The following is a 17,082-nucleotide window of genomic DNA, read 5'->3' on the forward strand; positions in this document are numbered from 1 at the left end:
CCGGTGCATCGGTAATTTAAAGGACTACCTGGTCTCGGTGCTCGCGAAAAGTTATTCGAAAGGGTGCGCGCGTGGGGGTGGTCTCCTTTCGGTTGGAATTTAATTTCATTGAAAATCCGACGTCGGTGCTTCGAACGAGAACCAGCCCGAAGAAGAACAGAGAGACAGAAGAGTATAACCGGTGACGTCGTCGGCGTCCTGGGCGTCGTGGCTCGGCTCGTCGGCCCACGTGGCGCACATCCTCGCGCGTAACAACGCACCACCGTAGGAAAATATCGCCAAAAATCGCTCTGGTCTCTCTCTTCTACGCCGGAAATTAAAGATTCAACGAGCCGAGGGTAATTTCGGGGACGTGGAACAAGATGGAGAAGAGAAGGAAAAAGTACGTGAAGGTATAGGAAGGTGAGAGAGAAAGTTTAACCATCGTGATGCTGGCGAGAGTTCACGTGAAGGGAGAAGAAAGAGAGAAAATGATACGAGGGATGAAAATGGAAATCGATGCGCCGCGCCGTGGTAGGAACGCGAGGACGAGTTACATTCGACGTCGTTAAGTCGAAACCGAGGGAAAACGGATCCCCGAAGAAAATGTCCGCTATTCTCTCACTCCTTACACGAAATGGAAAAACTTTGCAAGGGAAACGAACCCCGTTTCTTCCAGTTAATGCGCACTGCTGACCTTGAAAGAGATTTAATTATTCGTCGAGACTCGAACAGGGACTGAATTAAAATTGTACCTATTAAAGGGCTGGAAATTCACGATACGCCCCTTCAACGCGGTTTAATTCCGCTTCACGGCTTAAAGGATACACGTAACTTTCGTTGTTTAATCCTTGATGAAAATGTTGGTCTTTTTTTTATCATTCCTTTGTCTTGTAACATCAGCGAAGGATTTGTATTTTTTCGCAATCGGGAGATGAACAGAAATAGGAATGCAACTAGAAGAAGAAAGGAGGACGTTGGAAAACAAGTTCCTTCGGGGTAACAAAGTGTGCTGCTGGCTGTTTTATAAGCGCGGAGAAGAGGTTCGTGAACAAAGGGATCCTGTTATTGTTAAGTTAGTATAATTTCCCGTGCGATGGTCGGCTTAAATGCAACGATACTCGCGGAAAAATTAGCACTTGTTATCTGAAATAACCAGCCCAGGGTTGAGCGGAATTGCGAAAGGGTAGAACAAAAGATGGCAAACTTTCAGGCCACTGAACAATATTCTAACGTGATTTTATTGCTGATTACAAAGGAAATACCCTGTACCTTTTGTTATCGTTTTGCTTAATTAAATCATTGCGGATAATGTCAAATTCGTCCTCAAATACTTCATACGATTTGAATTTTCAGATTTTAATTAAATGGCTGCCGAACAATTGATGAAAAGGGTGACCCTAGAAATATACCGTCGAACGAAGTTAATTAAAATGTAAATGTATGTTTAAATAATTAGTTAATCAATTAGTCAATCAATTTGTTATTTCTCTTCTGGTCTCTCGAATTTTCCAACTTTACATTTTCAATCGGAATTCGCCGTATTGCTAGAAAACGTGGTTCAAGTACTTCACGTAAAATCAACACACATTTCATTTAATATTAATATTGGCTACAGAGTTCAATTTATAAACCTTATACTCGAGTACGGCTTGTAAATTGATCAGAAAATGTGTTTGGTATAATAAGCCTTCTTGCAACATTAATAAACTTGTAAATTCAAATTGATATAATTTTAACGTACGGGATACGTTTCTTTCATATAAAACGGATATAAAAAATGGGCTGACATTTATCGTAAATATTGTAGGTAAAGCGTAGTGGCGCTTGTGCCCTTTAAAGTATATCTTACAGTGGCACACCCAAGACCTCGATGCAACAATATTTTTCCTGCCCATATTTCATCCCTTTAACCCAAGATGCTGCTGGTAGAAATTCCTGATAACAAACTCGGGTGCTTTGTCTTTCAGGAGGAGTGCGCCTCGATGTTACAGGATCTCAGCGACAAGATCAACAACAAGCACCACGAGGTGCACACGCACCCTTTGCTCTCGATCTTCAAGATGGCGGAGGTCGAGGTCAAGCTACCATACAGCAACGAGGTCGGTGGTCTCTTGAGATCGTCGAGTTTCCTCCTCGTCGCAATCCTTCCGCTGCTCAGTCTGCTTCGATCGTCGTCGACGTGTCTGCTCGGCTCGTGACACGGGCCGCAGGTCACCGGCATCGTCTGTCGAGAACCCTGCAACTTCTCGAACGCCTAGTAAACACATACACCCACACGTACACGTACACACACGCAGTCGCGCGCAGGCACACGTACACATACAGACGCGCGCAGGCACACACGAACTTCGCGAGCCATCACGAGATCGAACATGTCTCGCGAGTATTCTCTCGAACCGGCGAGAATCTCACGGCCTCTGAAGGCACGGATCAACGAACGACAGTCGAAGTCGCGGATAAAACGAACGGGGCTCTAATGTTCGTGCCTCGTGGATCAAAGATGTAGAGAAAATGGATCGTTACCGCGATCGAGGATCACGTGCAGCCAATAAATACGATGATGGTACACCTCCGGGCAACGTCGACTTCTTTTGCCTGTTGAAAGGCAAATATACACTTACAAGGGAAACTACCCAAGTGTTACACTCACTTATTAATGAAACTTTGCCACCTTATAAAGCTCGTCGAGCTGAACACGCCTATCGCCGTTTTGTGGGCAGACGACTAATTGTTTAAAAGATATTAATAGTTAAAGTTAGTTACTACTTATATTGAGAAGTATGACAGACTCACTCGCAATCTAGAGATCCACGGTTCAAATCCTTGATCCTCAACATTTTTTTTTCTTTTAATGATAATTTGTCTCTTTTTGAATAACTATTACATAAAAATTATTATAAAAAAAAAAATTTTTTTCTGAACCAAGGATTTGAACCGAGGACCTTCAAATTGCAAGTCACGGATCTGCTCCGTGGTTAAAGACATGACTCGTAATGTAAAGGTCCTCGGTTCAAATCCTGGGTTATTGTTTTTTTTTTATGTAATGATAATTTTTATGTAATAGTTATTCAAAATGAGACAAATTGTCATTAAAAAAAAAAAATATTGGGAACCAAGGATTTGAATCGTGGATCTCTAGATTGCGAATTGTATGTGTGAGTTTGTCATACTTCAGAATGTAAGGAGTAACTAACTGTAATTGTTAATATCTTTTAAACAATTAGCCGTCTGCCCACAAAACGGGGTATAGGCGTGTTCAGCTCGACGAGCTCTACAAGCTAGCAAAGTTTCATTAATAAGTGAGTGTAACACTTGGATAGTTCTCTTTGCTAGTTAGAGTGGCGGAAAAGAGAGCTTTTCATTTATCTATTATTAGTCGTGGAAAACAGCGTATATGGAGCAGTATGGTTCCATGTCTAACGTAGAATGATGAGAGGTACCTTAACCTAGGGTAGTTTACCTTGCCCACTCGTGTACACTGTCACTGTTTAGTGAAGAGTGGATAAATCGATGTATAATTTTATTCTTTTTCAAGTATTTTCTTCACAATTAACATATTCTGTTATACGGGGCGTTAAAAGATTCCTTGAAGACCTCTACACCGTTGGATAGATCACGAAAAATCGAAGCGAAAAGTCCTATAGCATTTTTCGATGGGATCAGTAGTTTAGTCACATTTTGTTGTTGAAAATTGACCAATCAGCGCGTAGCTTAAGCGCGACGCGCAGCCGCAGAGGAGGCTAGTCTCCTACTCCGCGGGTCTTGCCACTCAAGCTGCGCGCTGATTGGTTAATTTTCAACAACGAAATGTGGCTAAACTACTGATCCCATCGAAAAATGCTAGAGAACTTTTCGCTTTGATTTTTCGTGATCTATCCAACGGTATAGAGGTCTTCAGGGAAGTTTTTAACACCCTGTATATACTGAAATTCAAATGTCTAGAATCGTTACCCAGAAAGAATACTGTAGGAAGGCAAGCTTCCTCGTTATTCGTTCGTCGATATCGTTTCGTTTCAATAGCCAATCGTTCGTTTTATTTCGATTCGGTTTCTAGCGTTAGGGGATACAGGTTCAAGGATTTTTACCACGGTGACGGCAACAAAACGGCTACGTGGCTAATAGTAAGGAGAATCTCATATGCAGGGAACGTGGATGGATCCAAACACGTGGGCTACTCGTTCCTGGGATCAGCTACGATATTACGGTCAACGATCTCTCTCGTTCGGTCATTAGAATCGTCGCGACGTTTCCGGTAACCATACTCGAAAGAGTTTCGTTCGATAACTGGCGTTGGCCTCGTTTTGTCGAGGAAACATATTGGAAATAGTTTTGTCGGATCCCCGGATACGAGGTCGCTTTCGGTTCGAACGTTTGCATTTTTTCGATTATCTCTGAGCCTGTAAACGATATCGCACAGCGATCGACATGCTGCTGAAAATTGGAAACACTGGTACCTTTCACATTGCTCGTTGATGTAGTATTTGTTAATTTTTATGTCCTTTTCTTTCTCTTTCCCTTCTTTTTTTGTAGCTATCAGTACATCGATTGATAGTAGCAGCAACAAAATCTCAAAAATCAATAACAATTTTCTAGCCAGTTAAAATTCCTCTGGATTTAAATTCTTTCTTTTTTTCTTTATTCAACTTGGGTATGATATACGACAAAAAGTTTAATTTGAAGCAAAAACTTAGAATCGATTGAAGGAGGTGGAGCCGGGGCGAATACCGAGGGGTCCTCGATCGCGTGGAACATCTAAGCGTGTATAAAAAAAGCACCGTAGAGAAAGTCTGTAAATGACAACCGCTAATTTATTGTATAATTAATAAGCTAGCAAAGCGAACGCTCCTCCTGTATCGGACCATTAGGTGTTTGTTAAAGTTTCAGAGGTAAATCTAACCGGGCGTTTCAAGCATCCCAAGAGGCTCTCGAGTGTGTGTTGTATAATAGATAAAACTGTAGATTGTTAAATAAAATTGTAACTGAAGGAATTAACGTAACGTTATCGAAAAAATAACGGGTGTCTCTTACGCTAATTAGAAAATTTTATAAACGAATCGTCGGCTAAATCGATTCTCAAGACGAGCCGACACACAAAAAAGATCTGGTCTGCCGTCGCATTGACCTATTCCCCTTACGTAGGCTGATAACGTTGGTAATCGTCGGTAAGTACGATTTCTCAAGATACAGTCAGGATACTTGATCAAAATTATAATTATCTTTTATATATGACACCAGTTTTATTCAGAGATTACGTACGTATATCATTTATCGTATACACTCGCTAATCCCAATAAATGTATAATAAAAGTTGTATAGCTACCCGAAAATCGGAACCGAAACCGGGCAGTTGTAAGCGGAGGTGTCTTTTTGGTTCTTAGAAACGGTTCGAGCCCAGTGTTTGAATGTTGCTGAACTTAAAAAAACACAAAGAAGAAAAGAGAAAAAGATCCAAGAATCAGAAGAACCGAGAAAAACATTGATGAGACAATACTAATTCAACATTTTTTTTTATTTTTTAGTTTTGTTACATGAAACTTTTACCAATATAATTGTGAGGTTCTTCTGATTAAAATAAGACCAAACACGATATAATATGAATTTGCTTATTTAACGAGTGATTTTCTTTCACCTATTTAATACCTAAATGTCATCTGAAGTACTTTCCCTTTTTAAGGTAATGAATAAAAATGCTTCAAATTATATCACGTTTGGTCTTGTTTTATCCAGAAGAAACTCACTATTGTATTTCACTCGCGATATTTATTTACTTTAATCGCAACGTGAAATATAAGCGAAGTTTACAAAACAATATTCGTCGCAATATTCTCGTCCTAAGATGGTTCGGAAAAATTTCAGCGCGGAGGGAAAATTGTTGGGTATTTTATAGATAGGAGTTATTGTGGATCCAGTAGTCGGTGAGAGATGAGGTCACGAGGTCAAGATTTGAAGATGACTAGTTCGGATGAATCATTAGTGTTTGAGGACTATCTAAGTATTACTTTTCAAGAGGACTATTCAGTATACAACATCACAATTGCATTAGTAAAAGTTTAATTGAAAGAAAAATCAGCAAGTGATGTAAATTCACAAATTTAAATACAATTTATTCAAAAATTTGAAATAATACAGAAAAATCTGTACTCCGCGTGTCCTGCTCGAATGAGAAAACAGCAATAGATATAATAAAAGGAATAGAAAACAGAAATTGACATATGCACTATCCGGTCTTGATTCTCGAACTGACGATGTGACAATCGTTCTGGTTAAAGGCTCTCCTGTAGAAACAGAGAAACAGAAGAAAAACACTGCCCCAGAACCTTCCATCTGCCTCGAGCCTTCTTCGCATCGTTGAATACCAACAAACAGTTTTATTGTTGTATTAGTATTGTCGCGTCGATATTCCAGTTCAGATCAGGTTACACTATTCGCCTGTCTAGTTTCGTAGTTCTTCAAGGGGGATCTCCCTAAGTGACAGGGGTGGTTACCGGCTACCAGGTATAGTATTGCCTCGAAATAAGCAACTGGTCTCTGACTCAAAATAAGCAATTCGCTATCCCCTCTTCTTTATTTGAAGTCGCCCGCAGAGCGAGTCGCTTAATGCCAGAATGAGAAAAGAAATCATCTTCTATTCTTTTAAAAAAAATTAATTCTCATGTTCGGCTGATTATTTTATTGTATGCCGCTCGGTCTCGAGGGGTTGCTTATTTCGAGGCAATACTATAGTTATCCAATAAATCTGCTCGGGTACTTATCCAACTTTTATTGTATATATAAAATAATCTTGAAACATTGTATTTACCGACGATCATCCATATTTGTGGTGTCATATGCAAATTACAATTCTCTTGTGGGGGTTGAACACGGAGAAGGGGTTATTCCTGATTTAAAATCATCCGTGGAATTCTATAGACACCAGTGTTTGATAGGAAGCTGACGAAATCATAAATTGAAAGAATTCATAAAATACACGTCTGTGTCTAAAATACATACATACCATGTATAACATATAGCTGAAAGGGTTAATCATGTTTGACCCCGTGACAAAATAGAACACGTGTATCGATACTGTCGTGTCGGAGGTTCAATCATTTCGCCGACGTTTCGAGGATGCCACACGTGTTCTCGTGTACGTGTACGTGTACGTTTACTTGTGTACGAGACACCCGCTTTAAAAGGGTCGATTTATCAGCGGAAAGGAGAAAGAAACGAAAAACCGTAGAAACTTCTAAACAGCAGCCCGGATCCGTGACGTTTACAAACGACAGAGAAACACACGACCTCAAATTATTCAGCGGTAACGCCTCGTTCCGCTCGTCGGCTGGATTATAATCTCGACCACGACTGCTATTACGCGCGAAGAATTGTCAGTTTTACAAATTCTATCCAACCAATAACGTTGTCATTTTAATAAGGAACTCGATAGGTTTTCATTCATAGATATAATTTCAATTAAAATTAAATTAAAGGAGAGACCATTCCATTTGAAGATTTTATGGACATTGATGAGTTATTTCGGATTTTCTATAATTGTTAAATTTCTAATTTTGTATCAGTATCAAGTATTCAGAACGTTGAATTCAAAGGTTCTTCGCGTTACTTCAAAGAATTCGAGCAGGCTTTAGAATATTTCCGTGTCGAGCCGGAAGTCAAAAACGAGTTCAAGCATAGAGAAAAAAAAGAGGAAGGGATTAAACGAGACAGCGAGCGTTCTTCGCGTGTGACATATTCCACGAATACGTGTTACTCGTTAGTAACGAGTAGTCATGGATAAAAAGCGAGAAGAGAAGCAGTCGTGGAACGGAAAGAAGCCGACTAGGCGGTTCGCCGAGGATGAAAAGGAGCGACGCGTGTCGTCGACGATCCGATTAGGAGAGATTCGTCAATTTAGGAGAATTAATTGTGCGCAAGCATGCGCGAATCAATTCGTGTAAAAATATGCGGCAGGGGTGTTTCAACGTGATTCTGGCTCATGTTTGTTTAAAAAACAAGAAAAAAAGAGAACGCATCTATTAACATTTTGATTCTAATTACCAAAGAATCCAAAGGATCTACCAAAAATGTTGCTGATTAGCAAAAGTAAAAATTCTATAAAAATTAATTATATTCTCAAATCGATAAAAACTTCATCAATTATTTATTTGTTTTTTGTCAGTGTATACTTTCAAGTATCTAGTAAAGTTATTTATAATCCAGTAAGATCATTCCACGTGAAATGCTTGACATACTTGCATTAATGAAAATTTATGCATCACCCAGATGTGACGGTCAATACGTTATTTTTAACATATCAAGTCGAGTGCATATCAAATTTATTATAGCACAGAATAAATTGAAAAATCTGGTAAATTAAATGATTTAAATACTCGAGCATTTTTGCGTGAACAAGAAACGTCGAAAGGACCACTTTTGAGAATGCTTGTATACTCGTCCCTGTAATTAGTAGAATTTCGAGAAAAGTGGGACGAACGTGAGCCAGATCGAAAGTACGTGACGTGGCTATCGGCAAAGCAATAATGTATAAAGTTTACGATCCACGGGCACGTCGCTCAAAAAAGAAAGAGGGAGGGCGTATAGCCAGTACGAAATGTATAAATGTCACGTTATACATAACACGCACGTAGAAGAACCGTATTATAAATGTAACGCGCATATATATACATATATATATATGTTAATTCGCGTGAAAAATCTCGGAGCAATTTCGAGAGAAAGACGTTTATTATCGCGACAGAACGTAAGAGCGATCTCCTGTGAATGCGAGGGACTTGTCGATCGATTTGCACATGAATTTTCTTTATTCCACGAAGCACGGAAGATTTTTTACAACCATCAGTAATTTAAACGTCTATCGCACAGAATCTGAAATCGTTGGATATTGTTTCTGTGGAACGAATGCACAAATATTTAATGAAATATTAAACGAATGAAAATTGCATCAAACACGCACACGTTTGTGATCAGTTTTAATTTCGTTTGTAATTTATATTGGGCACAAATATCTATAGATATATAGGACGGTTTAAAAGGGATTATTAATGAAATTTCATTACCTTTTTGGATAGCATTAAAGTTACTGTACAAATTTAAATTTACTGTTTGCCGCATTAAGCATTGATTACTTCTACTGCGCCAGTCATACCTTAAGCCTTAAGTGAAAGTATCCGCGTATAGTGCGGCGCGTTATGAATGCAATTATTCTGCTTTGCAAAATTAACACTTTATCTACCGGAAGCCTATTAATAGGCTTTTTGACAGTATTGGCTGTTGAAAAGAGACCAATTAATAATCTTTTGATTATTACATATTCACGTATAATTGTCAGTTGAAACGATGAAAGTTAGATGTACTTCAATTAAGAGGAAATTGAAAAGAAAAGTTACATCTTTTAATCTTTAGTTATTTATCTATTTTATTTATAGCCGGTGAATAATGCGTTAATATAAAATATTAATACTAATTAACATTTTCTTCATTTTACGCACATTTTATTATTCCGTGCTTCGTGAAAATCGGAAAAGAAAAATTTTATCACGATATTTTGTGGAAACTTGCGATTAAGTGGAACGTATGAATGAGTTGTTTCTTCCAATGAGTTGCGGTCCTGGGTCTTCGTATGGCTGTCTGATTCTACTTGCCACGGTTCACTGTTAAAACCTCTACGAAAATGTTAAGACTTACAAAGAAAATTGTTAAAACATATCTGTATACAAAAGTTACTCGTTCAATTCGCACCTTATAAAAATGAATTAACTTAGGTTCGCTGTTAGTATCAAGATCCGTATAAAAATAGATCACGCCAAGCGTTGTTTGCAAAGAAAAACGAAAAACGCGCTGGAAAATAACTTTTCAAAGCGTACGCCAAGCGTAAACAGCACGAAATATTTATGTATATTTAATCGTCTCGAAATCCGAGGCGGAGTACAGAGAAACAATGCCGCAAAAAACACGGTGGTTCCAATTGAACATATCAAGGCCTCTTAGAAGTGGCTAGCCAATATAAGCGGTTTTACTCTGGTTTCACGTAGATTCAGTTTTTTAATGGCTTTTTTTTTTAATGTGAGAGACAAGAGGAATACAGCACAAGTGGCACGTTCGCGCTCTGTTGCCATTGTCTATATAAAATCATTTCTTTAATCGCTTTATCTCTTTAAAAAAAATCGAATAAAATTCGGTTCTAGTCCTAGCTAAATCACTCACGATATTATCGACCGTGTTCGTTGCGAAAGTCCCTCTTGTCCCCGAATATCGCAACGCTAGTCCCTCTAGATATCTAGGGGGAAAGCTCTAAGAACGGAAATACCTAGGCCATGGCAACACTGCACAGGCACATCGACGCCAATCGCTACGTAAAAAGAAAGAAATGTATATTTACGAACCGATTAAACGCGAGACGAGACCGTTGAAAAGTGGCGGGGGTCAGAAATCGATTTTCCAACGCAAATGTTGCGTGGACCTCTCGTATTCGATTCCCTAGCTAGTAAGTAAGCTCATTGAAAGCGTTCCTGTTTTATCGACACAGAGAAACGTATCGTCGCTCAATATTCCCCTGCTATAGTGACTAGTTTTGTCGAAAACTACCTCATTCCTGGTATCCTGAGAGAATTCCCGGTACCGACTGAACTGTGCTCGATCCTCGAGTGCCATTTTTATTACCAAATAATCGTTGTACCGTCTGATGTTATGCTCTGTTTTTATTGAAGTTTTATTTATTCATCATTGTATCCATTATAACCAGTATAGTTGAATTACCTTTTCTGGTGCAAACACTTTGTATGGGATGTTGAAAAAAAGTAGTGTTCGTACCTAAAGAATGCTGATTTTTTTAACACCCTGTATACATTTTATGAGTTTTTTGTATAGAATGATGGCGACACTTGTGAATCAATGAGTGGAGATGGTGATTCCTCGGATTTCTTAGTCGGTAAAACAGAACGACAGCTCAACCACTCCGACTAACACACTTAACTATTACGTACTGACACGCGCAATTATACATATTACCCAGTGCGTGTGTATAAATAACACAAACATATATATATATACATATATTTTATTACTTGAAACGCACTCTGACCCCAGCCACGCATGTACCATAAAACATAAGACTACGAAGTGACTACAGATACAAGAAGACTGGATATGCTTTGTTTTCGAAGGATCATGATTTAAGGGGTCCCAGACACCCTCAGATGAGATTAGTCCCTCTTTTACCGCACCTAGACGAACATTTGAAAAGAGTATTCAATAACTGTTAGATCTTTAATAAATTAAAAACATAATATACGTGAAAATCAAACTTAAATCAAAACACAGTAATTACTTTTCAATATGAGAAGTTTGACCTAGAAGGAGATATGAGCTCCTCCGTCTTATAGCAATCGCCAAGGGATGCGGATCAACCTAACAAACATACACCTACTTCTAATTTCCTTTCGGAGTTTATTTAATTTACTTTATTTATTTTTTCGCTTATTAAATAAACTCATCAAAGAGGAATGAAATTTATGATTTTATCCCGCCCCTGGGCCTCGGCCGACCACCCCTTTTATTTATTATTTTATCCATCCTTGTGAGCCCTGTGACACTTTTTCCAGTTATTTATTACTTTATCCCTCCTTATGAGCACAAGCCCACCCTTTTCATTGATTAATTATTTTATCGCTCTTTATGGGTCAAACCCACACTACCTAATTATTCATTATTTTATTTACCCTATGGGCTTTGCGAAAACCATCCCTCCCACTTATTTATTATCCTATTCCTCAATATGGACCAAGCCTCCCTTCGCAGTTATTTATTTTTTTCATCCCTGAAAATTTTCATCCTTTAATTTCTTTATATCCCTGCATCCCTTAAATCCCTGAATTTTTTATATCCTTGCATCCATTACATTTCTATATCTCTTACATCTCTACATCCTTTACCTCTGTGCCACCATGGCATCCCTGCATTGCGCCCTCTGACGGTAAAAAAAGGAACTGAATTTATACAAAATCGCAGGCCCTCTAGTGGCAAAAATTTGAATTAAATCACACATGTCGAAACAGCGCCCTCTGGCGGTAAAAAGGGAACTAAATTTGTACAAAATCGCAGGCCCTCTAGCGGCAAAAATTGCAACTAAATTTCGCAGGTTGAAATTGCGCCCCCTGCCGTTGAAAATGAAAACTAAGGTCGGTACGGTTTTTTGCTGTCTGATGCAGGAATGTAAGGGATACACGGATGTAAGGGATGTAGTGATATAACGAAAGCAGTAATGTAAGAGATGCAAGGATGTAAAGGATGCAGGGATGTAAGAAATGCTGATAGAGTTTCACTTCGCTCTAGATCCTACGGTTGACAACGGTGCCGCAGCTAGCTATTTGTACTCGAACCTGTGTCTACAAATTATTTTTTTTTTAACGTGAGAAAATCTTGCATAAGACCCCGCACCGGCCCCTGGGGGAGGGCGGCGGGGGAGTGTCCGATTCCTATTGACTAAAACCCCACGGCGACCGACACTGGCGCTAAAAAAGGGCTCCGCAACCTTATGTGTATTACTCCGGAACCCTGCGCGCCTGGCATATTGATGCCCATTTTGGGGAGGTCCAAATTGAGGGGGTCATACCCGGTGCCGGCTTCTACTCGGGTCGCGTGCAAAGGCGTCTGGAGCCCCCACTGGAGAACCACCGGTTTTGGTGGTGGAGCCATCGTACCTACTGTCGAGAGAAGGGCTGAATCACCCTCTCCTTGCTGCTTCTCTTGTTTCTGTAATAGGGCAAGGCTGAGCTCGAGACACTAACTGACAATGAGCAATGGGGTACAGTCTTTGGTATCGAAGCAATCTACTATTACCATCAACGTGCGCTAGATTGTTGCAGTGCGAAGTATTTCACATTTTTATACTAGGATAGAGCAGATGGCGTTCGTTCTTAAAACACAAATTTAAAACCCTTTGAAAACAAAGGCATATCTAGTCTTGTTGGATCTGTAGTCACTAGACTACGTAATATAAAGTTAAGTAGCGCACCGTTCAAGATGCTTGATCTTTTCTAAATGACTTTACGTAAATCCTCGAGAAAAACCATGCCAAGTTTAATATGGACCTCTCGTCTCGTAAGCAAATCAAGGAAAATTCAAATTTAATCCCTCTGTTTTTCTTCTATTGAAGTTTTTAATTGACAACCTGAATTATTAAGTGTATGCAAGAAAATTTGTTAGTTTGATAAGAAAATGATTAAAGTTTCAAGTGGTTGGGTTGCTTCACCACGTGCGATGAGACGCAACGACGTTTTTCCTTTCCCCGTGAATATTTAACGAACGAAATGCTTACGAGACGCCTTTTAGAGGAGGTCATTTTAGAAGACGCAAAAGTGGAACGTCGCTTTCAGTAGAACCCTCTCCGTTCGCACGCAAAATAGAGAAAATAGAGGAAAGGATAATAAAAACAGTGTGAAGGGGACACGGTTCTAACTCCTCGCAAAATACTCAAAAAACGTTTGCGAACGTATATAACCACGTGTATGAGTGCGTGTAAGCGTATCTATGTGTGTGTGCCCAGAAACTGTACGACCGCTTTTTGCTTCAAATATCCCGAAGGCAAACAGCCGAATAAGCAGTCCTAACGCGATTGATGTTTCCAACTGGAAAAGTTATTTAATTTCGAATGAAAAAGAAAGGAACGAAAGTGTGAAATTCGTTTGAATTCCTCGAGTAACCTGCCGAGGCGGACAGCGAACTATAAAGGAATAAAAGCATTTCGATTAGATCCGTTTCGATTGGATTATCCTCGGGAGGCCGTCTCGTTGCGAACACTATGATAACGAGAAACAGACTCGAGGTTATCAGTAATCTCTACGGTAATGTCAGCCATTAAAGGTCGGCTATGATACCGAGTAATCAGGACGGAAATGCAGCTGGTGTATCTTGGTTAATCAGAGTTCCGTAGTTGCCGCGCGGTTCGTTTAGCAGATCTCTGAACAGATTCATAGATCATGCTGAAACTTTTGAGAATCTATCGATCACAGAGCCATCTGTTCGTAGCTTGAATACCAACAGAATAATTGAAAAGTTGAGAGGGTTGTTTTTGTTTAGTCATTTTCTGTGTGTGCGAGTTCATCCTACGAAGGAGGGAAGTGTGAGGCACGTATTAAAAGGAAAGAGGGCGAATAATAGCAGCTGAATGTATAAAAAGATCATAAAAAAAAATGAAGTAACACGGAGAATCCGTTGGGGTGGTTGAGCCGGGGCACAACCCCTCTCGACTAACTCCCTAGTGCGATACCGATGTAATGTTGATTGTATATACCTATACATAAGTATACATATATACATATATACATATGCATATACATAATATACATATACAGGAATTAGGTATGCGTACCTAAATCAACTAAATAATCGAGGTAACGATCCTCGAGCGTCTATTGTCGTTCCACCAATGAGATCTCCGATTATATCTTCGAAGAGATCTCAAGCGACGAGAGGCTCATTCGAGGAGACTAAAGAGGGCCGCTTAGAAAAAAAAAAAGAATTTCATGAGAAACCGTTTTCTGACAACGAGTGAAAAGAAGAACGGTTGAAATATTTAAACGAGAAATCGGTGGTGCGGCTGGCAAAGGTGTACGATAGAAATTAAAAGTAATTACAGCGAAGAAAGGGACGGGTGAGAGTGAAAGTGAGAGCGCGCGAATGGACGATTGCGAACGAAGAGAGCAAGTACTTGTTATAATATTATTATACGGACAACTGACGAGTTGCCGAGGCGTTGGTAAATAAATACGAACGGGCCCTCTAGGGCCTCTGAAATTATAAAATTGTTGTTGTACTTTATTATCTTTTAACCAACCCTTTTTCGATAAGGGTAACGAAACCTTGGAACATCCTGTATATTACAAGATGATATCAATAAGAAGAGTAAAGCAGTACCACAATGGTCCAGGAAATGGTAATTTGTGGCTAAAATTAACCCTTAAAAAAGTCCAGAAGTATTTTAAGTTTACATACCGCTAGGTTCAAGCTATTTTTCATACGAAGAGGAATTATGTGTTAAAGATTTTTATATCAATTATAAAAATTTATTGATATATTTTCAGAATAATAAGATAATAAGATAATCCAGATTTTATATTTCAGACTATGATATTTTTCGAAGTACTCTCCAATATGTATCCCTGGCTTGCGGGTTCAAGTATCGCAATAAAATTTTGTTTCTCGTTTTCCTCCTGGTTTTCCATCTAAACCTAATCGCTGTAATCCTTGTCCAGTATTAGCACCTCCTCGAGGTTTTTCTTCACCTGAAAGTCATCTACTAACTGATCAACTAGTAGTTAAAAATTAACAAATTAACAAATTTTAGTTAACAAATTCATAGGAATGACCTGGCACAATACTTAACGCCTTAATTGAGAATATGACAGCAATAGCAATGATAAAAATAATAAAATGATTTTCGCCGCAAGATACCGGAATATAAGGGATGCCAGGATATAAGGAATGCAGGAACACACGGAATGTAGGGATATAAGAAGTGCTGGGATGTGAGGGATACAAAGGATACGAGGATACAGTGATTTGGGAGTAGTCTCTGCGAGGTCCGAGAAAAAAATGAAAAAAATAAATAACTGCAAAGAGAGGCTTTGGTCCATAAAGAGTAGGAATAGGATAAACAATAACTCGGAAGGGTGGTACCCCGCGAGGCCCATAAAGAGAAATAAAATAATAAATAATTAGGAGGCGTGGGTTTGACCCATAAAGGAGGATAAAATAGTAAATAACTGGAAAAGTGAGGCGGGGCACATAAGGAAGGATAAAATAATAAATAAAGGGGGTGGTCGGCCGAGTTCCAGAATAGAGAAATCATAAATTTCATTCTTCTTTGATGAGCTTGTTAATAAGCGTAAAAAATAAATAAAGTAAATTAAATAAACTCCGAAGAAACATTAGAAGTATGTATTGTATGTATCTTTGATAGGTTGATCCGCACCCCTCGGCGGTCGCTATAAGACTGAAGAGGTCGCACCTTGTTCTAGATTAAACTTCTCATATTGGGAAGTAATTACTTTATATTCGGTTTGTAATTTATTAAAGATCAAACAGTTGTTTTATATATAAATAATTGAGAAATGAAGTTAAGTACATTGAATAATGATAGAAGAATTTAAGACAATTAAATAAATACCTGAGAAAAGAAATTACCAGCATTAAATAAATAACTCAGAAATGAAATTGGGTAAATTAAATAATAACTCAGTTGCTTTTTTCAAATGATTTATTTACCAAAGTGCATTTGTCAAACAATTACAATAATAATTGTTCAGTTTCAAAAAAATAGAATCAAAAGGAGTGAAAATTGGATCATTTCAGATGTCAGTCGGAATGACTGGTCTCTGCATGCAGATTTAATTTCATTTCATTTAATTTTTCCCTCTTTTTGTCAAATTAATTGACGTGAGGGTGGCAATCAGGAGGTCATGCAGATCTAATCTCATCTGGGGGTGTTTGGAACCCCCTAAATCATGACTCCTCGAAAACAAAGCCATGTCCAGTCTTCTACATCAGTAGTCACTGCTCGGCGTGTCTCGGCGGTGGCAGAGGAGTCTAGTCTCCTACTCCGCGGGTCTTGCCACTCAAGCTGCGCGCTAATTGGTCAATTTTTCAATTTTCAACAACGAAATGTGGCTAAACTACTGATCCCATCGAAAAATGCTACAGAACTTTTCGCTTCGATTTTTCATGATCTATCCAACGGTGTAGAGGTTTTCAGGGAATTTTTCAACACCCTGTATAACAGCCTAAAAACCTATATTTTGATGTACTATAAAAAGTAATTAAAATAATTACTTTCGCATAAAATTTCATGATTTTTACTACATAATATTATATCTGATCAAAAAATTATCTAAGAATGGAAAGGTGTGCGAATTTCAAAGCTCTAATAAGTGGTTAATTCGTTCTAAAAAAAATGTCATTATAAAATTGAAGTTGAAAAATTATCGCTTTCCGAACCACTGTGGGTGTACAGACATTAGTGGTCATCGTAGAACTTATGAACCGAGCAGTAGAAGCATAACCTGGTAGCATCCCTCTTACCATTGTATTTGATGCGACCTCACGACTAGG

The 17,082-nt window shown here is 38.7% G+C and overlaps 1 protein-coding gene across 3 annotated transcripts in view; it reads left to right on the forward strand.

Moving 5' to 3' along the window:
• Gfrl (Glial cell line-derived neurotrophic family receptor-like) overlaps nt 1-14,494 on the forward strand; it is a 263,362-nt gene extending 248,868 nt beyond the window's left edge. For all 3 annotated transcript variants that reach the window (XM_034316842.2, XM_034316843.2, XM_034316844.2), the window contains one exon: nt 1,950-14,494. In XM_034316842.2, coding sequence (XP_034172733.2) covers nt 1,950-2,180 — 231 coding nt within the window. In that variant the 3' untranslated portion in view covers nt 2,181-14,494. The remainder of the gene's footprint in view (nt 1-1,949) is intronic.
• The last annotated feature ends 2,588 nt before the right edge of the window (nt 14,495-17,082 follow it).

This window comes from Osmia lignaria, chromosome 16 (assembly GCF_051020975.1).
Source record: "Osmia lignaria lignaria isolate PbOS001 chromosome 16, iyOsmLign1, whole genome shotgun sequence".
In the NCBI taxonomy this organism is placed as follows: Eukaryota; Metazoa; Arthropoda; class Insecta; order Hymenoptera; family Megachilidae; genus Osmia; species Osmia lignaria.